This window comes from Melospiza melodia, unplaced genomic scaffold (assembly GCF_035770615.1).
Source record: "Melospiza melodia melodia isolate bMelMel2 unplaced genomic scaffold, bMelMel2.pri scaffold_46, whole genome shotgun sequence".
Lineage (NCBI taxonomy): Eukaryota > Metazoa > Chordata > Aves > Passeriformes > Passerellidae > Melospiza > Melospiza melodia.
In genome coordinates this window covers 4871269-4895212 of record NW_026948783.1, presented here as the reverse complement: position 1 = coordinate 4895212, position 23944 = coordinate 4871269, and the positions used below count along the sequence as shown (strand labels likewise).

General features: G+C 42.8%; 1 protein-coding gene across 1 annotated transcript; it reads right to left on the bottom strand.

The window, feature by feature from the left end:
- Nucleotides 1–2610: 2610 nt before the first annotated feature.
- LOC134434715 (nicotinate-nucleotide pyrophosphorylase [carboxylating]-like) lies at nucleotides 2611–23613 on the bottom strand. Its single transcript, XM_063183342.1, is given in 5 exon segments — nucleotides 2611–3270; nucleotides 3272–3310; nucleotides 7025–7156; nucleotides 11816–12479; nucleotides 23558–23613. Coding segments are annotated over 5 exon segments (1059 nt in total). The 3' UTR covers nucleotides 2611–3102.
- Nucleotides 23614–23944: the final 331 nt, after the last annotated feature.

Below are 23944 nucleotides of genomic sequence, written 5' to 3'. Positions count from 1 at the left end.
TTGACTCGTTCTACCGGTTCTACATCTAGTCAGCTGGTATACTCCCCCAGGACCCTCTCCTTGGTAGCCTGCTGGAACTGATTGCCCTGGTCAAACTGGTTATTCAAACTTGGGCAATTTCGCTTCCAATGCCGCTCCTGCTTACAATATGCACACTGATTCAGGCTCAACCCCTGGGTAACTGGTCTCCTACCCCGACCATTCCTGTTACGCCCCCTGAAATTTGGGTTCCCTCTCCCCTGTATTACTGCCAAAAGATTCTGCTGCTGCCTTTTACTAGCTTCTTTTTCCCAATTGTTATATACCTTCCAGGCGACCTCGAGTAACTTATCCAAATTTCTTAATTCTTCCCCTTCCAATTTTTGCAATTTTCTACGAATGTCATCCTGTGATTGGCCCAAGAATATGAGAGCAAGCTGAACCTTTGCTTGCTCTGTATCCATTTGGAGGTCTGTATATTTCCTTGCTACCTCCTCAGGCCTCTCCAAAAATGCAGTGGGAGATTCCTTCTTTTCCTGTCGAACCTCATATAGTTTGGACCAATTTATAGTTTTGGGCACAGCATTCTGAACTCCTATTTGGATCCACTCTTGGTATTTCCGTAATCTCCTCATATCACACAATAAATTAGGGTCCCAATTTGGATCCTCAATTGGGAAATTCACATCTAAGTTCCCTGTTACCAGCCCATTTCTAATATCTTCTCTTGCCCTCTCTTTGGCTGCCTTGAGTACCATTTCTTTTTCAGTAGAATCCATCAGAGTATCTAATATCACATTTATGTCATCCCAGTCAGGATTTTGCGTTTTCATAACCATTTTTACTACGCGTGCCACTTTATCAGGATTTTCTCTGTAAGTTCTGGCTGACTGTTTCCAAGTAACTAAGTCTGCCGGGGAAAAAGGCACTTTTACAAATACTGGCCCTTCCACTCCGACACCTTGTCGCAAGGGGGCAATCACAGTCTGTTTTTGTTTCCTTATGCCATCTCTATGCACAACTGCAGCAAGCTTTGCCCGACCCCAGGTTCTATGAGCTATTGGGGTCACTGATTCATTCCCATTGCTATCTTTTTCACTCGCATACCTCTTTCCCCTTTCTATCACAGTTAGGTTTCGCTCATCTTCCGAGGAAGAGGGGTCGGGTGATGATGGGAGAGGAGGATAAAGAGGGAAAGGTGTACTAGATGAAACAGGTTCAGGGGTAGGTGGATGAGGAGCAGGTAGTGGGATAGGGACAGATGAAACAGGTTGGGATAGGGTTAGGTTCTCTTGTTCCTATTGGAGCTACTTGTAAATCAATATCTGTATAATTTTCTCTACTCAAGCTTTCTCTTTACGCCAAGTGTTCTAAACAACGTTCCTCACAAACCCCACACTTTGCAGATGTTTTAACCATTAATAATCCACATTCATTCTGCCATTCTGGCTTTCCCGTAAGTAGAAAAACAGATCAACATATGGGACTTCATCCCATTTTCCTTCTTGTTTACAAAACGACATTAACTGCAAAATAGTGTTACATTGCAGAGTACCGTATTTTGGCCATTTTTCACCGTTCTCCAAGGCATATTCTGGCCACCATGAATTACAATAATCAATCAACTTAGTTTTACATAATCCTTCTCCAAAGTTACCTTGTTTCCAATGTGCTAATAAGCACCCCAAAGGAGAATTTTGCGGGATAGGGGTGTTACTGCCCAAAATCCCTTTAAGTTTCTCCATTTCAAAAATACCACAGATGCCGAACCTGCAAAGCTTTCGCGATTGTCTTACGGAACGGTGCCTAGGCTTACACCAACAGGAATTCCTTTAGCCCAACCAAGCGTAGCTTTCAGTGCGTCTTATTGGCAGGCACCCAAACCAAAGTAAAAAGCACCTTACATTTCTCCCGGGGACGTTTGTGAGCGGCGGAAGCAGTCGCGGCCGATGGGCTCCCCGAGAATCCCTTGGTGCCGGCTGGAGCGTGATCGAGTCGCAAACTCGCTCAGCAGCACTCACAAGGGTTCCATCTGGGTCGCCAAAATGTTAGCGTTCAAAAACACATAATCATGGAGCAATTATATGCGGTGCCTTTTATTAAGAGCTCTGGGAATCGGGGTATATTCAACCCAAATCTGACTCCGACCGTACATCCGAAATGATCATGTTTTATACTCTATCATTACATAACTTTCATGTTAATTATTAAACTTATATTGTTCTATTGTATACATAAATTTAGCCCCTCTCTGAATTTCCAACATAGTTTCTCACTATCCTTCTTATGGTTATATAATAATTACATTTAATTACTAAGCAATCATCACATCTAACAATTATATAATTTATCATACTGCTTACGCAGGTGCAGTTGATCTGGGAAAGCACAAAGCCTAACATTTTAGATTCTATCTTTAACTTTTTCCAGGGTTCCACTATCAATTTCAGGGTTCCAGGGTGAATTTTTGGGGTTCCCACGTTGGATTTTCAGGGTTCCTCGGCTCCGTCCCCCATCCCCAGCACCCTGAGGGCGCAGTCGAGCGCGGGGGCGCTGTGGGTCGGGCACCCCATGGACACGACGGCCCCGTGGGGCCCCAGGAACCAGGGCAGGGCCTGCAGGGCTGGGGGCTCCTGGGGCGGATTTTGGGGTTCAGGGATGGATTCTGGGGTTCCCGGGATTTCATTGGTTCCAGGCTGGGTTTGGAGGGTTGGATTTTGGGGGTTCCAGGTTGGATTTTTGGGGTTCCAGGTTGGATTTTTGGGGTTCCTGGGATGGATTTCAGGGTTCCAGGTGTCTCTACGTTTCACGTTGGATTTTATTGGTTCCAGGTTGGAATTTGGGCGTTCCTGGGATGGATTTTTGGGGTTCCCCGGTTCAATTTTGGGGTTCCCAAATTTCAGGGTTTCGGGTTCGATTTCGAGGTTTCCAGGATGGATTTTGGGGTTCCAGGTTGGATTTTGGGGTTCCAGGTTTGACAGGTCCAACGTTGGACATTATTGGTTCCAGGACGGATCTCCAGGGTTTCGGGTTGGATTTTGGGGTTTCCAGGCTGGATTTTTGAGATTTTACACTGGATTTTGGGGTTTCTGGGTGAAATTTTGGGGTTTCCACGTCGGATTTTCACTTTTCCTCACTTCCACTCCCCATCCCCACCACCTTGAGGGCGAAGTCGAGCGCGGGGGCGCTGTGGGTCAGGCACCCCATGGACACGATGTCCACGTGGGGCCCCAGGAAGCTGCCCAGCCTCTCCAGGCCGATGCCCCCGCTGGCCTCCACCAGCACGCGCGGTGTGCGCGGCCTTGACGCGCGCGGCCGCCGCGTGCAGCTCCTGGAAACGGGGGGAAAACGTCAAAAAACCCAAAATTGGGGGTTCATTGGATGAGTGGGGGTCTGGTTCATTGGGGTTGGGCGGGATTCGAACCCAAAATTGGGGTGTCCCTGCTCAAATTTGGGTTTTCCCCATAAAAATCCCCAAAAATCCGGGGATTAGTCCAAAATTGGGGTGTCCACCCCCAAATTCCCCTTAAAGCAGAAACACCAAAAAAATTGGCATTTTTCACCCAAAAATTTGGGGTCTCTCCCACCCAGAAAAATCCCAAATTTGGGATTTTCAACCTAGAATCTGCCCAATTTCAGTCCCTAGAAAAACCCATTAATTCTGGGATTATTTAACCCAAAATTGGGGTGCCCACCCCCAAATTCCCCTTAAACCAGAAACACCAAAAATTTGGGATTTTTCACCCAAAAATTTGGGGTCTCTCCCACCCAGAAAAATCCCAAATTTTGGGATTTTCAACTTAAAATCTGCCCAATTTCGGTCCCTATAAAAACCCATTAATTCTGCAATTATTTAACCCAAATTTCGGGTGCCCACCCCCAAATCCCCACTCAACCAGAAACCCCAAAAATTCGGGGTTTTCCACCCAAAATTTGGGGTTTGAACCACTGAGAAAAACTCCAAAATTTGGGATTTTCAATCTAAAATCTGCCCAAATTCGGTCCCTATAAAAACCCATTAATTCTGGGATTATTTAACCCAAAATTGGGGTGCCCACCCCCAAATTCCCCTTAAAGCAGAAACACCAAAAAAATTGGGATTTTTCACCCAAAAATTTGGGGTCTCTCCCACCCAGAAAAATCCCAAATTTGGGGGTTTCCAACCCAAAATTTGCCCAGTTTGGGTCCCCAGAAAAAATGATCAATTTTGGGATTGTTCCACTTAAAATTGGGTGTTCAAAATTGGGGTGCCCACCCCCAAATCCCCTTCAAACCAGAAACCCCAAAAATTCGGGGTTTGCAACCCAAAACCTGCCCAGTTTCAGTCCCACTTCTTGGGTTTATCCAAATTTCTTTTTGTTTATTTCCCCATTTTTTTGGGTTTTTTCCCATCTTTGGGGGGTTTATCCCCATTTCAAAAAGTCCACAGCCCCATTTTTGGGGTTTTTCTTCCTATTTTTTTGGGGTTTGTCTCCATTTTTTGGGGTTTCCCCACATTTTTGGGGGGTTTATCTCAATTTTTTGGGGTTTTTTTTTCCCCCATTTTTTAGGGTTCATTCCTTTTTATTTGTTTGTTTGTTTTTCCCATTTTTGGGGTTTCATCCCAATTTTTGGGGCTTATCCCAAATTTTTGCAGCATGTCCTCATTTTTTGGGTTTTTTTCCTTTTTTTTGTTTTTATTCCCATGTTTTTTTATTTTTTCCCACTGTTTGGTTTGGGGTTTTCCATTTTTCTGGGGTTTTCCCCCATTTTTTGTGGTTTTTCCTCATTTTTTTTGGGAATAATGCCATTTTTTGGACTTTATCCCTATTTTTGGTGTTTATCCCCATTTTGGGGGCTTTTATCCCCATTTTTTTGGAGTTTTACCCCCATTTTGCGGGTTTTATCCCAATTTTTTGGCATTTATTCCATTTTTTTGGGTTTTTTCTCAATGTTTGGACTTTACCCCAGATTTTTGGCGGGTTCATCCCCCCTTTTTGGGATTTTTTCCTCATTTTTTGGGGGTTTTCCACCTTTTTTTTTTGTCGATTCCCCATTTTTGGGGTTTATCCCAAATTTTTTCAGATCTCCCCCCCACCTTTTTTTTTGGGGGGGGATTTATCCAAATATTTTTTGATTTTTCCCATTTTCTCCCCATTTTTGGAGTTTATCCGAGTGCAGATCCCGGTAAAGGGGGACAATGTCAGTGAACCCCAAAATTTGGGGTTCGGTTCATTGGGGTTGGGCGGGATTTGAACCAAAATTGGGGTGTCCCTGGGTTTTTCCCATAAAAATCCCCACAAATCCGGGGATTGTTCCACCCAAAACTGGGGTGTCCCTGCTCAAATTTGGGTTTTCCCCATAAAAATCTCCACAAATTTGGGGATTTGAACCCAAAATTGGGGTGTCCCTGCTCAAATTTGGGTTTTTCCCCAAAATTCCCCACAAATCCGGGGATTGTTCCACCCAAAATTGGGGTGTCCCTGCTCAAATTTGGGTTTTCCCCATAAAAATCTCCACAAATTTGGGGATTTGAACCCAAAATTGGAGTGTCCACCCCAAATTCCCCTTAAACTAGAAACACCAAAAATTTGGGATTTTCCACCCAAAATTTGGGGTCCAACCCACCAAGAAAAACCCCAAAATTTGGGATTTTCAACCCAAAATTTGCCCAATTTCGGTCCCTAAAAAATTTATCAATTCTGGGATTATTTGACCCCCCCAAAAAACCCGATTTTTTGCAGTTATCTCCCCCAAAATTTCACCGTTTTTCCCCAAATTTTTGCCGTTTTTCCCCAAATTTTCACCTTTTTCTCCCAAATTTTCACCTTTTCCCCCCAAAATTTCGATTTTCAGGGTTCCCGAATTTTGGGGCTCCCCCATGGGCTCAGAGCTCAAATCTCCACCACCCCCACCCCGATTTTGCACCATTTTTTTGAGTTTCTCCCCCAAAGTTTCACCTTTTTTCCCAAATTTTCACTGTTTTTCCCCAAACTTTTGCCTTTTTCCTCCCGAAATTCCACCTTTTCTCCCCCAAAATTTCGATTTTCAGGGTTCCCGAATTTTGGGGCTGCCCCGTGGGCTCAGAGCTCAAATCTCCACCACCCCCACCCCAATTCTGGGCACATTTTTGGGGTTTTCTCCCCCAGATTTTCACCTTTTTTTCCCAAATTTTCGCCATTTTCCCCAAAATTTTCACCTTTTTCCCCCAAATTTTCACCATTTTTCCCCCAAAATTTCGATTTTCAGAGTTCCCCAATTTTGGGGCTCCCCCCTGGGCTCAGAGCTCAAATCTCCACCACCCCCACCCCAATTTTGGGCCGATGTTTTTGAGTTTTTCCCCCAAATTTTCACTGTTTTTCCCCAAATTTTCACTTTTTTCCCCCAAATTTTCACCTTTTATCCCCCAAATTTCCCCTCTTTCCCCCAAAATTTCGATTTTCGGGGTCCCCCGATATTTTGGGGCTCCCCTGTGGGCTCAGAGCTCAAATCTCCGCCACCCTCACCCCAATTCTGGGCACATTTTTGGGGTTTTCTCCCCCAAATTTTTGCCTTTTTTCCCCAAATTTTCACCTTTTTCCCCCAAATTTTCACCTTTTATCCCCAAAATTTCACCTTTTCTCCCCCAAAATTTCCATTTTCGGGGTTCCCGAATTTTGGGGCTCCCTCGTGGGCTCAGAGCTCAAATCTCTGCTACCCCCACCCCAATTCTGGGCACATTTTTGGGGTTTTCTCCCCCAGATTTTCACCTTTTTTCCCAAATTTTTGCCGTTTTCCCCAAAATTTTCACCTTTTTTCCCCAAAATTTCACCTTTTCTCGCCCAAAATTTCGATTTTCGGGGTTCCCCGATGTTTTGGGGCTGCCCCGTGGGCTCAGAGCTCAAATCTCTGCCACCCCCACCCCAATTCTGGGCACATTTTTTTGAGTTTCTCCCCCAAATTTTTGCTTTTTTTTCCCCAAATTTTCACTGTTTTTCCCCAAATTTTTGCCGTTTTTCCCCAAAATTTCGCCATTTTTCCCCCCAAAATTTCGATTTTTGGGGTCCCCCGATGTTTTGGGGCTCACCTCTGGGCTCAGGTTGTCGAGCAGGACGACATCGGCCCCAGCCTTGGCCGCCTCCAGCGCCTGCTCAGCGCTCGCGCACTCCACGCCCAATTTCCGCGTAAAGCCCCCGGCCCAGCGCGCCTCCACAATCAGCTGTGGGACACCAAAATAAACCCAAAAATTAGGGATTTGCCCCCAAAATTTGGGTTTTCTATTCAAAATTATTCCACAAAAATTGGGGATTTCTACTCAAAATTTATCCCCAAAAATTTGGAAATTAATCCCCAAAAATTGGGTTTTTCTATTCAAAATTAATACCCAAAAATTGGGGATTTCTACTCAAAATTAATCCCCAAAAATTCGGAAATTAATGCCCAAAAATTGGGAATTCTTACTCAAAATTAGTCCCCAAAAATTGGGATTTTCCCCTCAGATTCATCCCCAAAAATTGAGAATTTGACTCCCAAATTAATACCTAAAAATTGGGGATTTCCACTCAAAATTTAAACCCAAAAATTTGGAAATTAATCCCCAAAAATTTGGGTTTTTTCTATTCAAAATTAATCCTCAAACATTGGGGATTTCTACTCGAAATTAATTTCCAAAAATTTGGAAATTAATCCTCAAAAATTGGGGATTTCTATTCAAAATTAATCCCAAAAAATTGGGAATTTCTACTCAAAATTAATCCAAAAAATTGGGAATTCCTACTCAAAATTAATCCCCAAATTTGAGAATTTTCCCCCAAATTAATCCCCCAAAAATAGGATTTTCTACTCAAAATTAATCCAAAAAATTGGGAATTTCTACTCAAAAAATTGGGAATTCCTACTCAAAATTAATTCCCCTAAATTTGGGAATTTTTCCTCAAAATTAATTCCCAAATTTGAGAATTTTCCCCCAAATTAATCCCCAAAAATTGGGATTTTCTACTCGAAATTAATTCCCTAAAAATTGAGAATTTCTACTCAAAAAATTGGGAATTCCTACTCAAAATTAATTCCCCAAAAATTGGGAATTTTTCCTCAAAATAAATCCCCAAATTTGAGAATTTCCCCCCAAATAAATCCCCAAAATTTGGGAATTTCTACTCAAAATTAATCCCCAAAAATTGGGATTTTCTACTCAAAATTAATCCCCAAATTTGAGAATTTCCCCCCAAATAAATCCCCAAAAATTGGGATTTTCTACTCAAAATTAATCAAAAAAATTGGGAATTCCTATTCAAAATTAATTCCCAAAAAAATTGGGATTTTCTACTCAAAATTAATCCCCAAAAATTGGGAATTCCTACTCAAAATTAATTCCCCCAAAAATTGGGAATTTTTCCTCAAAATTAATCCCCAAATTTGAGAATTGCCCCCTAAATTAATCCCCCCAAAATAGGATTTTCTACTCAAAATTAATCAAAAAAATTGGGAATTTCTACTCAAAATTAATTCCCAAAAATTGGGATTTTCTACTCAAAATAATTCCCTAAAAATTGGGAATTTCTACTCAAAAAATTGGGAATTTCTACTCGAAATTAATTCCAAAAAATTGGGAATTTCCCCACAAAAATTTTCCCCGGAAAAATTGGCAATTTCCCCCCAAAATTAATCCCCAAAAATTGGGAATTCCTACTCAAAATTAATTCCCCCAAAAATTGGGAATTTTTCCTCAAAATTAATCCCCAAATTTGAGAATTGCCCCTAAATTAATCCCCCCAAAATAGGATTTTCTACTCAAAATTAATCAAAAAAATTGGGAATTTCTACTCAAAATTAATTCCCAAAAATTGGGATTTTCTACTCAAAATAATTCCCTAAAAATTGGGAATTTCTACTCAAAAAATTGGGAATTTCTACTCGAAATTAATTCCCAAAAAATTGGGAATTTCCCCACAAAAATTTTCCCCGGAAAAATTGGCAATTTCCCCCCAAAATTAATCCCCAAAAATTTCCCCAAATTTGGGGTCCCCCCACACCCAAAACCCCCCAAATTTTGGGGTGCTCACCTTTGCCAGCGCTCTGGCATTGTCCCGATCCCCCACAAATTTGGCCCCCAAATTTCCCCCATTTTTACCCCAAACTCGGGGTCCCCACAACCGGAACCCCCCCAAATTTTGGGTTTCCCCACCCCATTTTCCACCCATTTTTTTTTTTCCCATTTCTCCCCCATTTCCACCCAAATTTCCCCCATTTTACCCCAAATTTTTCCCCATTTCCCCCCCAAATTTGAGTGTCCCCAAAACCAGAACCCCCCAAATTTTGCCCCCAGATTTTGCCCCCATTTCCCCCCAAATTCGGGGTCTCCCCTCCTCATTTCAGCCCCATTCCCCCCCAATTTTTCCCCCCATTTCTCCCCCATTTTCCACCCAAATTTTTCCCATTTCCCCCCACATTTTGGGGATCCCCCTCCCCATTTCCCCCCCAAATCCGGGGGTTCCCACAACCAGAACCCCCCAAATTTTGCCCCCAAATTCGGGGTCTCCACACTCATTTCCCTCCCATTTTCCACCCATTTGTCCCCCAATTTTTTTCCCATTTCCACCCAATTTCGGGGTACCCCACAGCGAATTTCACCCCAAATCCCCCCAAAATTGGGGTCCTTACCCGTTTAACCCCTTCCTGTCCCTCACTCAGTTCCACCACCGCTCTGTGCTTGTCCTTGAGCAGCCCGGACCCCCCATTTCCCCCCCAAATTTCCCCTCATTTTACCCCAAATTTTTCCCCATTTCTCCCCATTTCCCCCCCAAATCCGGGGGTCCCCACAACCAGAACCCCCCAAATTCTGTAGGGTCTCCCCACAACCAAAACTGCCCCAATTCAAGGGTCCCCCCACTCATTTCCCCCCCAATTTCGGGGGTCCCCACCTGCCGGATACCCCCCCCCCCATTCTCCCCCCATTTCTTCTCCATTTTCCCTCCAAGTTTTTCCCCATTTCTCCCCCATTTTCACCCAATTTTTTCCCCAATTTCGGGGCTCTCCCACCCCAAAATTCCCCCAAATTTTGGGGTCCTCACCTGTGTCACCCCCTCCTCTGTCTCCAGTGCCACCGCTCTGTGATTGTCCAGATGCCCCCTCCCCAAATTCCTGATTCCCCTCCCCATTTTCCACCCAATTTTTTCCCCAATTTCGGGGTTCCCCCACCCCAAAACCCCCCAAAATTTGGGGTCCTCACCCGTTTAACCCCTTCCTGTCCGCTGTCGCTCTCTCTGTGATTGCCCCCCCAAATTTCCTCCCCATTTTCCACCCATTTTTCCCCATTTCCACCCATATTTTTCCGATTTCCACCCACATTTCGGGGTTCCCCCGACCCCAAAATTTGGGGTCCTTACCCGTTTAACCCCTTTGTGCTCGCCTCCGCCCATCTCGGCCACGGCCCTGTGCTTGTCCTTGAGCAGCGCGAACGCCCCCAGCCCCTCCCAAATTTTCCCTCATTTTCCCCCAAATTTCGGGGTCTCCCACAACCAAAACCCCCCAAAACCGCCCCAAATCCCCCCAAAATTTCGGGGTCCTTACCCGTTTAACCCCTTCGTGCCCTCCTCCGCCCATCTCGGCCACGGCCCTGTGCTTGTCCTTGACGAGGCCGAACGTCCCCAGCCCCTCCCAAATTTCCCCTCATTTTACCCCAAATTTTTCCCCATTTCCCCCTCAAATTTGGGGGTCCCCACAACCAGAACCCCCCAAATTTTGCTCCCAAATTTTCCCCCCAAATACGGGGTCTCCTCTCCCCATTTCTCCCCTCATTTCTCCCCTATTCCCCCCCAGTTTTTCCCGCCATTTCTCCCCCATTTTCCACCCAAATTTTTCCCTCATTTTCCCCCAGATTTCGGGGTACCCCCACCCCAAATCCCCCCAAAATTTCGGGGTCCTTACCCGTTTAACCCCTTCTTCCCGCCTGCGCCCATCTCGGCCACGGCCCTGTGCTTGTCCCGATCCCCCCTCCCCATTTCTCTCCCATTTCTCCCCCAACTTTTCCCCCATTTCCACCCAAATTTTTCCCCAATTTCGGGGGTCTCTCACCCCAAAATTTGGGGTCCTTACCCGTTTAACCCCTTCCTGTCCCTCACTCAGTTCCACCACCGCTCTGTGCTTGTCCTTGAGCAGCCCGAACACCCCCAGCCCCTCCCAAATTTCCCCTCATTTTCCCCCAAATTTTTCCCCATTTCCCCCCCAAATTTGGGGGTCCCCACAACCAGAACCCCCCAAATTTTGCCCCCATTTCCCCACAAATTCGGGGTCTCCTCTCCCCATTTCTCCCCTCATTTCTCCCCTATTCCCCCCCCAGTTTTTCCCGCCATTTCTCCGCCATTTTCCACCCAAATTTTTCCCTCATTTTCCCCCAAATTTCGGGGTCTCCCACAACCAAAACCGCCCCAAAACCCCCCAAAATTTCGGGGTCCTTACCCGTTTAACCCCTTCGTGCCCTCCTCCGCCCATCTCGGCCACGGCCCTGTGGTTGTCCTTGACGAGGCCGAACGCCCCCAGCCCCTCCCAAATTTCCCCTCATTTTACCCCAAATTTTTCCCCAAATCCGGGGATCCCAACAACCAGAACACCCCCAAACTCTGTAGGGTCTCCCCACAACTAAAACTGCCCCAATTCAAGGGTCCCCCCACTCATTTCCCCCCCAATTTCGGGGCTCCCCCACCCCAAAACCCCCCAAAATTCGGGGTGCTCACCCGTTTAACCCCTTGCTGTCCGCTGTCACTCTCTCTGTGATTGTCCCCCCAAACTTCCTCCCCATTTTCCACCCATTTTTCCCCCATTTCCACCCACATTTCGGGGTTCCCCCGACCCAAAATTTCGGGGTCCTTACCCGTTTAACCCCTTCGTGCCCGCCGCCCATCTCGGCCACGGCCCTGTGGTTGTCCTTGATGAGGCCAAACGCCCCCAGCCCCTCACGGTGCCCCTGCGCGCCCCCCACGCCCAGCGCGTACTTCTCGGCTGCCCTGAAGCCGGGCGTGCACTTGCGCGTCCCCGCCACGACCCCTCCCCAGTTTCGGCTCTCGGCGACGCCCCGGGCCCGGGCGGCCATGGAGGCCACGCCGCTGCAGCGGCCCAGGACGTTGAGGGCCGTGCGCTCGGCCAGGAGCAGCCCGGAAACGGGGCCGCGAACCTCGGCCAGCAGCGCCCGGCCCGGGCCCAGCCGGGAACCTTCGGGAACCTTCCAGAGCACGGAGCAGCCCGACAGCGCGAACACCGCCTCGGCGAACGGGCAGCCGGCCAGCACCCCGAAAAACGGGGGGGTTTTGGGGTTAAATGCGGGGGTTTCGGGGTTTTTGACAAGGATGTGGGCGCGGATCTCGGGGTTCCCCAGCGGCGCCACGGTGGGGTCGGGCCAGGGCGCGTCCTCGTCCAGCCAGGAGCGCGCCAGGGCCCGCAGGCGGTGCGGGGGAGGGGGGGGCGGCCAGGGGGTCCCCGAAGGGTTCAGGGGGTTCGGGGGTCCCGGGGGGTTCGGGGGCGCAGAGCCGGACATGGTGCGGAGAGACCTGGGGAGAGAGAAAGGGGAATTAAGGGGGGGATATTGGGGTCCTTGGGGGGCATTTAGGGGGTCTTTGGGGAGTCTCTGTGAGGATTTGGGGGTCCCAGGAGGGTCCTTGAGAGGATTTGAGGGTCCCAGAAGGGGATTTGGGGTAATGGGGAGGGGTCTTCGAGGGGTTAATGGGGTCCCAGGGGAGATTTTGGGGTTCCCATTGGGATCTATGGGGAGATAATTGGGTCTGGGGGGGATTTTGGGGGTCCTAGGAGGATCCTTGGGGGGATTTTGGGGTCCCAGGAGGGGATTTAGGGCGATGGGGAGGGGGCTTGGAGGGGATTTGGGGGGTCCTTGAGGGGATTTTGGGGTCCCCATTGGGATTTTTGGGGAGCTATTTGGGTCTGGTGGGGATTTGGGGGTCTCAGGAGGGGGCTTGGAGAGGATTTAGGGGTCCCAGGAGGGTCCTTGAGGGGATTTTGGGGTCCCCATTGGGATCTATGGGGAGATATTTGGGTCTGGGGGAGATTTGGGTGTGTGGGGAGGGGGCTTGGAGGGGATTTTGGGGTCGGTTTCGGGGGATTTTGAGGGGATTTTGGGGGTTTTGGGGGTCCCAGGAGGGTCCTTGGGCGATTTTGGGGCTCTTTGGGGGGTCCTGGTGGGGATTTTGGGGTCCCTGAGGGGATTTGGGGCAATGGGGAGGGGGCTTAGAGGGGATTTGGGGGGTCCTGGTGGGGATTTTGGGGTCCCAGGAGGGGATTTAGGGTAATGGGGAGGGGGCTTGGAGGGGTTAATGGGGTCCCAGGGGGGATTTAGGGGTCCCCATTGGGATCTCTGGGGAGATTTTTGGGTCTGGGGGGATTTAGGGGGTCCCAGGAAGGTCCCTGAGGGGCTTTGGGGGTCTTAGGGGGCTCCTGGAGGGGATTTGGGGGTGCGGGGAGGGGTCTGGGGGGGATTTTGGGGTCCCAGGGGAGTCCTTGAGGGAATTTTGGGGTCCCCATTGGGATTTAGGGAGAGATTTTGGGTCTGGGGGCGATTTGGGGGTCCCAGGAGGGTCCTTGGGGGATTTTGGGGTGTGGGGAGGGGGTTTTGGGGAGATTTAGGGGGTCCTTGAGGGGGTTTTGGGGTCCCAGGAGGGGATTTGGGGTAATGGGGAGGGGGCTTCGAAGGGTTAATGGGGTCCCAGGGGAGATTTTGGGGTCCCCATGGGGATCTCTGGGGAGATTTTTGGGTCTGGGGGCGATTTTGGGGTCCCAGGGGGGATTTTGAGGGATTTTGGGGTCCCAGGGGGGTATTTGGGGGGTCCTTGAGGGGGTTTTGGGGTCCCCCTTGGGGTTTTTGGGGAGGATTTGGGTCTGGGGGGGATTTTGGGGGTCCCTGGGGGGATTTGGGGGCGCTGAAGAGCAAATTTGGGGTCGGGTTTGGGGGATTTGGGCCAATTTGGGGCCGATTTTTTTCCACTTTTTTCCCCATTTTGGGGATTTTTGGCCGATTTTGTGCCAATTTGGGTCAATTTGGTGCCGATTTTTGCCTTTTCCCCCCTTTTTTGGGATTTTTTGGTGATTTTGGAGTTAATTTGTGTCAATTTTTGCCAATTTGGTGCCGATTTTCCCCCTTTCTTTCTGGTTTAGGGTATTTTGGGGGGATTTTAGTTTAATTTTTGCCAATTTTGTGCCGATTTTCTCCCCTTTCATTGGTTTTGGGGCTTTTAAATAATTTTGTGTCAATTTTTGCCAATTTTGTGCCGATTCTTTGCCTTTTTTCCCCTTTTTAGGATTTTGGGGTAATTTTGGGGTGAATTTCTGTCAATTTTTCCCAATTTTGTGCCAATTTTTCCCCTTTCTTTCTGGTTTTGGGTAGTTTGGGGTGATTTTAGGTTATTTTTTTCCAATTTTGTGCCGATTTTTCCCCTTTCTTCCATTTTAGGGATTTTTTGATTATTTTGTACCAATTCTTGCCAATTTAGTGCTGATTTTCCCCTTTTTTTCTGGTTTTGGGGCTTTTTAGCTGATTTTTTGTCAAATTTTGCCCATTTTGTGCCGATTTTTTGCCTTTTTTTCTGCTTTTGGGCCGATTTCTGTTGATTTTGTGTAATTTCAGTCGATTTTATGCCAATTTTTCCCATTTTTGCGCTGATTTTCCCCCTTTTTTCCGGTTTTGGGGCAATTTCTTCTGATTTTGGGCAATTTAAGCCGATTTTGTGTCAATTTTTGCCATTTTTGTGTCGATTTTCCCCCTTTTTTTTCCCTTTTAGGGATTTTTGGATTATTTCGTGACAATTTGAGTCAATTTAGTACCGATTTTCGCCCTTTATTTAAATTTTGGGAGATTTTAAAATAATTTCGTTTCAATTTTTGCCACTTTTGTGCCGACTTTCCTCCTTTTTTCCTGATTTTGGGCAATTTAGGGCGATTTTGAGTAATTTTAGCTGATTTAGTGCCGATTTTTCCCGATTTTGTGTATTTTGGGATGGTTTTGGGTGATTTTGTGTCAATTTTTGCCAATTTTGTGCCGATTTCTCCCCTTTTTCTGGTTTTGGGCCGATTTCTGCTGATTTTGTGTAATTTCAGCCGATTTTATGCCAATTTTTGCCAATTTTGTGCCGATTTTTCCCCTTTTTTTTCCGATTTTGGGCCGATTTCCGCTGATTTTGTGTAATTTCAGCCGATTTTGTGCCAATTTTCGCCAATTCTGCGCCGATTTTTCCCCCTTTTTTCCGGGTTTGGGCCGATTTCTGATGATTTTGGGTTATTGTAGCCGATTTTATGTCAATTTTTGCCAATTTTGTGCCGATTTTTCCCCTTCCTTCCCGTTTTGGGCCGATTTCCGCTGATTTTGTGCAATTTCAGCCGATTTTGTGCCGATTTTTGCCCTTTTTGCCCCAAATCCCGCGGTCCCGGGGCCGTTTTGGGACCGGCCCCGCCCCCTCCCCTCACGCGCCCCTCCCCCACTCACCTGGCGCGCGCCGGGCCCGAGTGAGGCCCCGGGGGGGGAGGGGGGGGATCTTACCCGGGGGGGGCGGGGCCACAGCGCGGGCGCTGATTGGCTGCCGCCGCTGATTGGCTGCCGCCGCTGATTGGCTGCCACGCCCACCCAAAAATAAATTCCGAAAAAACCCAAAAATAAACCCGGAAGTGTTTGGGGGGAGGGGCAATGGGGGGGTGGAAGTTGGGGAAAAATGGGGGGAAATTGGGAAAAATTGGGAAAAATGAGATTTGGGGACATTGGGGAAAATTGGTAAAAAAATGGGAAAAATGAGATTTGGGGACATTGGGGACATTGGGGGAAAAATGGGGAAAATTGGGGAAAATGAGATTGGGGGAACATTGGGGAAATTGGGGGGAAAATGGGGGGAAAATGGGGAAAAATTGGGAAAATAGGGGAAAATGAGATTTGGGGACATTGGAGGAAAATGGGGAAAATTTGGGAAAATTGGGGAAAATGAGATTTGGGGACATTGGGGAGATTGGGGGGACGTTGGGGAAAAATTGGGGGAAAATGGGGGAAAATGAGATTTGGGGACATTGGGGAAAAATTGGGGAAAATTGGTAAAAAATGGGAAAAATGAGATTTGGGGACAATGAGAAAAAAATGGGAAAAATTGGGAGAAATTTAGAAAAATGAGTTTTGGGGACATTGGGGACATTAAGGACAATGAGAAAAAAATGGGAAAAATTGGGGGAAATTTTAAAAAATGAGATCTGGGGACATTGGGGGAAAATGGGAGAAAATTGGGAAAAGTTGGGGGAAAAGTGGAGAAAAATCGGGGAAAATTTAGAAAATGAGATTTGGGGAAAATTGGGGAGATTGGGGGGACATTGGGGAGAAATTGGGGGAAAATTGGGAGAAATTTGGAAAAATGAGATTTGGGGACATTGGGGGAAAATTGGGGGAAAATTGGGAGAAATGAGATTTGGGGACATTGGGGACATTGGGGACAATGAGAAAAAAATGGGAAAAGTTGGGGGGAAAACGGAGAGAAATTGGGGAAAATTTGGGAAAAAATGAGATTTGGGGACATTGGGGAGATTGGGGGGACATTGGGGAGAAATTGGGGGAAAATTTAGAAAAATGAGATTTGGGGACATTGGGGGGAAAATGGGAAAAAAATGGGAAAAATGGGGAAAATTGGGGAAAATGAGATTTGGGGACATTGGGGAAAAAATGGGGAAAATTGGGAAAAAAAGAGATTTGGGGACATTGGGGACAATGGGGGAAAAATGGGGAAAATTGGGGGAAAATTGGTAAAAAATGGGACAAATGAGATTTAGGGGAAAATAAGATTTGGGGACATTGGGGGAAAAATAGGAAAAAAAAGGGGAAAATTTGGGAAAAAATTGGGGAAAACAAGATTTGGGGACATTGGGGACAATGGGGGAAAAATTGGGGAAAATTTGGGAAAAAATTGGGGGAAAATTGGTAAAAAATGGGAAAATGAGATTTCGGGACATTGGAGGGAAATTGGGGGAAAATAGGGAGAAATGAGATTTGGGGACAATGGGGGAAAAATGGGGAAAATTGGGGGAAAATTGGTAAAAAATGGGACAAATGAGATTTGCGGGAAAATGGGGAAAATAAGATTTAGGGACATTGGGGGAAAAATGGGGAAAAAATGGGGAAAATTGGGAGAAAATTGGGGAAAATGAGATTTGGGGACATTGGGGACGATGGGGGAAAATTTGGGAAAAAATGGGGGAAAATTGGTAAAAAATGGGAAAAATGAAATTTGGGGACATTGGGGGAAAATTGGGAGAAATGAGATTTGGGGACATTGGGGACATTGGGGACAATGAGAAAAAAATGGGAAAAGTTAGGGGAAAATTTAGAAAAAATGAGATTTGGGGACGTTGCGGACATTGGGGGAAAAATGGGAAAAAAATGGGAAAAATTGGGGGAAAATATATTATATTATGTTATGTTATGTTATATTATATTATATTATATTATGTTATGTTATGTTATGTTATGTTATGTTATGTTATGTTATGTTATGTTATGTTATGTTATGTTATGTTATATTATATTATATTATATTATATTATATTATATTATATTATATTATATTATATTATATTATATTATATCATATTATATTATACTATATTACATTACATTGTATAGTATTATATTTTATTATTTTATATTTTATTTATTTTATTGGATTTGATTTATTTTTATTTCATTTTATGTTTTAATACATTTTTATTTTATTTTATAGTATTTATTATTTATTTTATTGTATTTTATTGTATTTTATTTTATCTTGTTTTATTTCATTTTATCTTATTTTATTTCATTTCATTAATTTTCATTTTTATTTTATTTTATTTTATCTTATTTCATTTCATTTCATTTCATTTTTATTTTATTTTATTTTATTTTATTTTACTTTATTTTATTTTATTTTATTTTATTTTATTCTGTCCTTCCCCAGCAAAACTCGATTTTATCTCTGGTTTTCTTCAGATTCCAAATTCCAAATTCCATCAGGGGCCAGAAATGCTCTGCAAACAAACCCAAAATGCTCTGCAAACAAACCCAAAAACAGATTTGGGTTTTATTTATTTTTATTTCATTTCATGTTTTAATCCATTTACATTATATTATATTACATTATATTACATTATATTATATTATATTATATTATATTATATTATATTATATTATATTATATTATATTATATTATATTATATTATATTATATTATATTATATTATATTATATTATATTATATTATATTACATTATTCTATATTACATTACATTGTATAGTATTATATTTTATTATTTTATATTTTATTTATTTTATTTTATTTTGTTTATTATTTATTTTTATTTCATTTTATGTGTTAATAATTTTTTATTTTATTTTATTGTACTTATTATTTATTTTATTGTATTTTATTTTATCTTATTTTATTTTATCTTATCTTATTTCATTTAATTTCATTTTTATTTTATTTTATTTCTTTTCATTCATTTTATTTTATTTTATTTTATTTCATTTCATTTCAATTTATTCTGTCCTTCCCCAGCAAAACTCGATTTTCTCTCTGGTTTTCTTCAGATTCCAAATTCCAAATTCCGTCCTGGGGCCAGAAATGCTCTGCAAACACAAAAACCCAACAAACAGATTTGGGTTCTATTTATTTTTATTTCATTTCATGTTTTAATCCATTTACATTATATTATACTATATTATATTATATTATATTATATTATATTATATTATATTATATTATATTATATTATATTATATTATATTATATTATATTATATTACATTGTATAGTATTTTATTTTATTATTTTATATTTTATTTATTTTATTTTATTTTATTTATTATTTATTTTTATTTCATTTTATGTTTTAATACATTTTTATTTTATTTTCTTGTATTTATTATTTAATTTTTTTATTTTATTTTATCTTATCTTATTTCATTTCATTTTATTTCATTTTTATTTTGTTTTATTTTATCTTATTTCATTTCATTTCATTTTTATTTTATTTCATTTCATTTCATTTTAATTTAATTTAATTTTATTTCATTTTATCTTATTTTATTTCATTAATTTATTTTATTTATTTTATTTTATTTTATTTTATTTTATTTTATTTTATTCTATTTTATTTTATTTTATTTTATTTTATTTTATTTTATTTTGTTTTGTTTTGTTTTGTTTTGTCCTTCTCCAGCAAAACTTGATTTTATTTCTGGTTTTCTCCAGATTCCAAATTCCAAATTCCAAATTCCATCCTGGGGCCAGAAATGCTCTGCAAACACAAAAACCCAAAAACAGATTTGGGCTCTGCAAACACAAACCCAACAAACAAATTGTGGTTTTTCAGGGCATTTATGGCCCCGAGCAAAGGGCAAACCCAGCCCAGGGAGGAGAGGTTTGGAGAAAATCAATCCAGCAATAAAATCAATCGATAAAATCAATCAATCGATACATTAAATCGAACAATAAAATCAATCCAAACAATAAAATCAATCCAGCAATAAAATCAATCAATCGATAAATTAAATCCAATAATACAATCAATCCAACAGTAAAATCAATCGAATAATAATTTAAATCAGTCGATAAATTGAATCGAACAATAAAATCAGTCCAAACAATAAAATCAATCGAACAATAAAATAGATGGAAATAAATAAATCAAACAATAAAATAAATCCATTAAATAAATCGAACAATAAAATAAATAAGTCCATAAATTACATCGAACAATAAAATCAATCCAACGATAAAATCAATCCGGCAATAAAATCAATCAAAGTAAATGAATCAATCAATAAAATCAATCAATCGATAAATTAAATCGAACAATACAATGAATCCAAAAAATAAAATCAATCAATAAATAAATCAAACAATAAAATATATAAATCAATAAATTAAATCAAACAATAAAATCAATCGAACAATAAAATAAATCCATTGATAAATGAAATCGAACAATAAAATCAATCCAATGATAAAATTAATTGAACAATAAAATCAATTGATCAATAAAATAAATCAATCGATAAAATCAATCTATTGATAAATTAAATTGAACAATAAAATCAATCCAACAATAAAATCAATCAAACAATAAAATCAATCGAGCAATAAAATCAATCGATAAATTGAATCAAACAATAAAATCAATCCAAACAATAAAATCAATCGAACAATGAAATAAATGGAAATAAATAAATCAAACAATAAAAATAAATCCATTAAATAAATCAAACAATAAAATAAATAAGTCAATAAAATCAATTGAACAATACAATCAATCCAACAACAAAATAAATCCATTAAATAAATCAAACAATGAAATAAATCAATCAATAAATTAAATTGAACAATAAAATCAATCAAACAATAAAATAAATCAATCGATAAATTAAATCGAACAATACAATCAATCCAACAATAAAATCAATAGAACAATACAAGCAATAAAATAAATCAATCGATAAAATCAATCAATCGACAAATTAAATCAAACAGTAAAATCAGTCCAAACAATAAAATCAATTGATCAATAAAATAAGTGAAAATAAATAAATCAAACAATAAAATAAATCCATTAAATAAATCAAACAATAAAATAAAGAAGTCAATAAAATCAATTGAACAATACAATCAATCGAGCAATAAAATAAATCAATCTATAAAATCAAGGAATCGATAAATTAAATCAAACAATAAAATCAATAAAAATAAATAAATCAAACAGTAAAATAAATCAATTAAATAAATCAAACAATGAAAAAAATAAATCGATAAATTAAATTGAACAATAAAATCAATCCAAACAATGAAATAAATAAATCGATAAATTAAATTGAACAATTAAATCAATCCAAACAATAAAATCAATCGAACAATAAAATAAATGGAAATAAATAAATGAAACAATAAAATAAATCCATTAAATAAATCAAACAATGAAATAAATAAGTCAATAAATTAAATTGAGCAATAAAATCAATCCAAACAATAAAATCAATCGAACAATAAAATCAATCAAGCAATAAAATCAATTGAAATAAATAAATCAAACAATAAAATAAATTAAGTAAATAATTTGAACAATAAAATAAGTCAATACATTAAATTGAACCATAAAATCAATCCAAACAATAAAATAATTAGAACAATAAAACAAATGGAAATAAATAAATCAAATAATAAAATAAATCATTAAAATAAATCAAACAATAAAATCAATCAATCAATCAATAAAATCAATCCATCAATCAAACCAATAAAATCAATCAATAAAATCAATCCATCAATCAAACCAATCAATCGATCAATAAAATCAATCCATCAATCAAACCAATCAATCAATCAATCAATAAAATCAATCCATCAATCAAACCAACCAATCAATCAGTAAAATCAATCCATCAATCAAACCAATCAATCAATCAATAAAATCAATCCATCAATCAAACCAACCAATCAATAAAATCAATCCATCAATCAAACCAATCAATCCATCAATAAAATCAATCCATCAATCAAACCAACCAATCAATCAGTAAAATCAATCCATCAATCAAACCAACCAATCAATCAATAAAATCAATCCATCAATCAAACCAATCAATCAATCAATAAAATCAATCCATCAATCAATCAATCAATCAATAAAATCAATCCATCAATCAAACCAATCAATCAATCAATAAAATCAATCAATCAATCAAACCAATCAATCAATCAATCAATAAAATCAATCCATCAATCAAACCAACCAATCAATCAATAAAATCAATCCATCAATCAAACCAATCAATCAATCAATAAAATCAATCCATCAATCAAACCAACCAATCAATCAGTAAAATCAATCCATCAATCAAACCAATCAATCAATCAATAAAATCAATCCATCAATCAAACCAATCAATCAATCAATCAATAAAATCAATCCATCAATCAAACCAATCAATCAATCAATAAAATCACTCCAACAATCAAACCAACCAATCAATCAATAAAATCAATCCATCAGTCAAACCAATCAATCAATCAATAAAATCAATCCATCAATCAAACCAATCAATCAATCAATCAATAAAATCAATCCATCAGTCAAACAAATCAATCAATCAATAAAATCAATCCATCAATCAAACCAACCAATCAATCAATAAAATCAATCCATCAATCAAACCAATCAATCAATCAATCAATAAAATCAATCCATCAATCAAACCAACCAATCAATCAATAAAATCAATCCATCAGTCAAACCAATCAATCAATCAATAAAATCGATTCCTTGGCGGGGGCCGGGACACGCGATGGGCGGGGGGGGCACGGAGGGGACAAAAGGGGGAGGGGACAATGGGGGCCCCTCCCTGCCCCCCAGTCCCCCCCAGCCCTTTTGGACCCTCCCAGTCCATCCCAGTTCCTCCCAGTCCATCCCAGTTCCCTCCCAGTTCCCTCCCAGTTCCCTCCCAGTCCCTCCCAGTTCCCTCCCAGTCCCTCCCACTTCCCTCCCAGTCCATCCCAGTCCCTCCCAGTCCCTCCCAGTCCCTCCCAGTTCCCTCCCAGTCCCTCCCAGTCCATCCCAGTTCCCTCCCAGTCCATCCCAGTTCCCTCCCAGTCCATCCCAGTCCATCCCAGTTCCCTCCCAGTCCATCCCAGTTCCCTCCCAGTCCCTCCCAGTCCATCCCAGTTCCCTCCCAGTCCATCCCAGTTCCCTCCCAGTCCCCCCCAGTTTGTCCCAGTCCATCCCAGTCCCTCCCAGTCCCTCCCAGTTCCCCCCCAGTCCCCCCCAGTTCCCTCCCAGTTCCCTCCCAGTCCCTCCCAGTCCCTCCCAGTCCATCCCAGTTCCCTCCCAGTCCCTCACAGTCCCTCCCAGTCCATCTCAGTTCCCTCCCAGTCCATCCCAGTCCATTCCAGTTCCATCCCAGCACTCCCCTCCCGCCAAAAGGGGCGTGGCCAGAGCTGTCAATCAAAGCCGTTCATTGCCCCGCCCCTGGCTTGGGGTCAGGGTGGTGGCCAAGGGGTCACTGGGGGGGTCAGGGGGTCACTGGGGTCCATGAGGGGTCACTGGGGTGGCCAAGGGGTCACTGGGGTCACGGGGGTCACTGGGGTGGTCAGGGGGTCCGTGAGGGGTCACTGGGGGCTTCACTGGGGTCAGTGGCGTGGTCAGGGGGTCACTGGGGTCCATGAGGGGTCAGTGGCATGGTCAGGGGGGGCTCAGGAGGGTCCATGGGGGGCTCAGGAGGGTCCATGGGGGTCCATGAAGGTCACTGGGGTCACTGGGGTCCCTGAGGGGTCAGTGGGGTGGTCAGGGGGTCACTGGGGTCTGTGAGGGGTCCCTGAGGGGTCACTGGGGTGGTCAGTGGGGTCCATGAGGGGTCCATGGGTGGTCACTGGGGTCACTGGGGTCCCTGAGGGGTCACTGGGGGCTTCAAGGGGGTCCATGGGGTGCTCAAGGGGTCACTGGGGTGGCCAAAGGTTTCGTGACGAGTCCATGGGGTGGTCCCGGGGGTCCGTGGGGTGGCCAAGGGGTCCCGGGGGTCCCTGAGGGGTCCCGGGGGTCCGTGGGGCCCTCCAGGGGGTCCTGAGCACCCAGTGGGGTCAGGGGGGTCCATGGGGGGGTCCTCAAGGGGGTCCAGAGGGTCCATGGGGGGGGTCAGGGGGGTCCCTGAGGGTCCCGGGGTGGTCCCAGGTGGTCCATGAGGGGTCAGGAGGGTCCATGGGGGTCCATGAAGGCCCTGAGGGTCCTGGGGTGGTCCCAGGGGGGTCCATGGAGGGTGGGGGGCTCAGGAGGGTCCATGTTGGGGTCCTCAAGGGGGTCCTGAGGGTCCATGGGGGGCTCAGGAGAGTCCATGGGGTCAATGGGGTCCCTGGGGGTCAAAGGGAGTCCATGGGGGGGTCCATGGGGGGCTCAGGAAGGGTCAAGGAGGGTCCATGGGGGGGGTCCGTGAGGGTCCTGGGGGTCATTGAGGGGCTCAG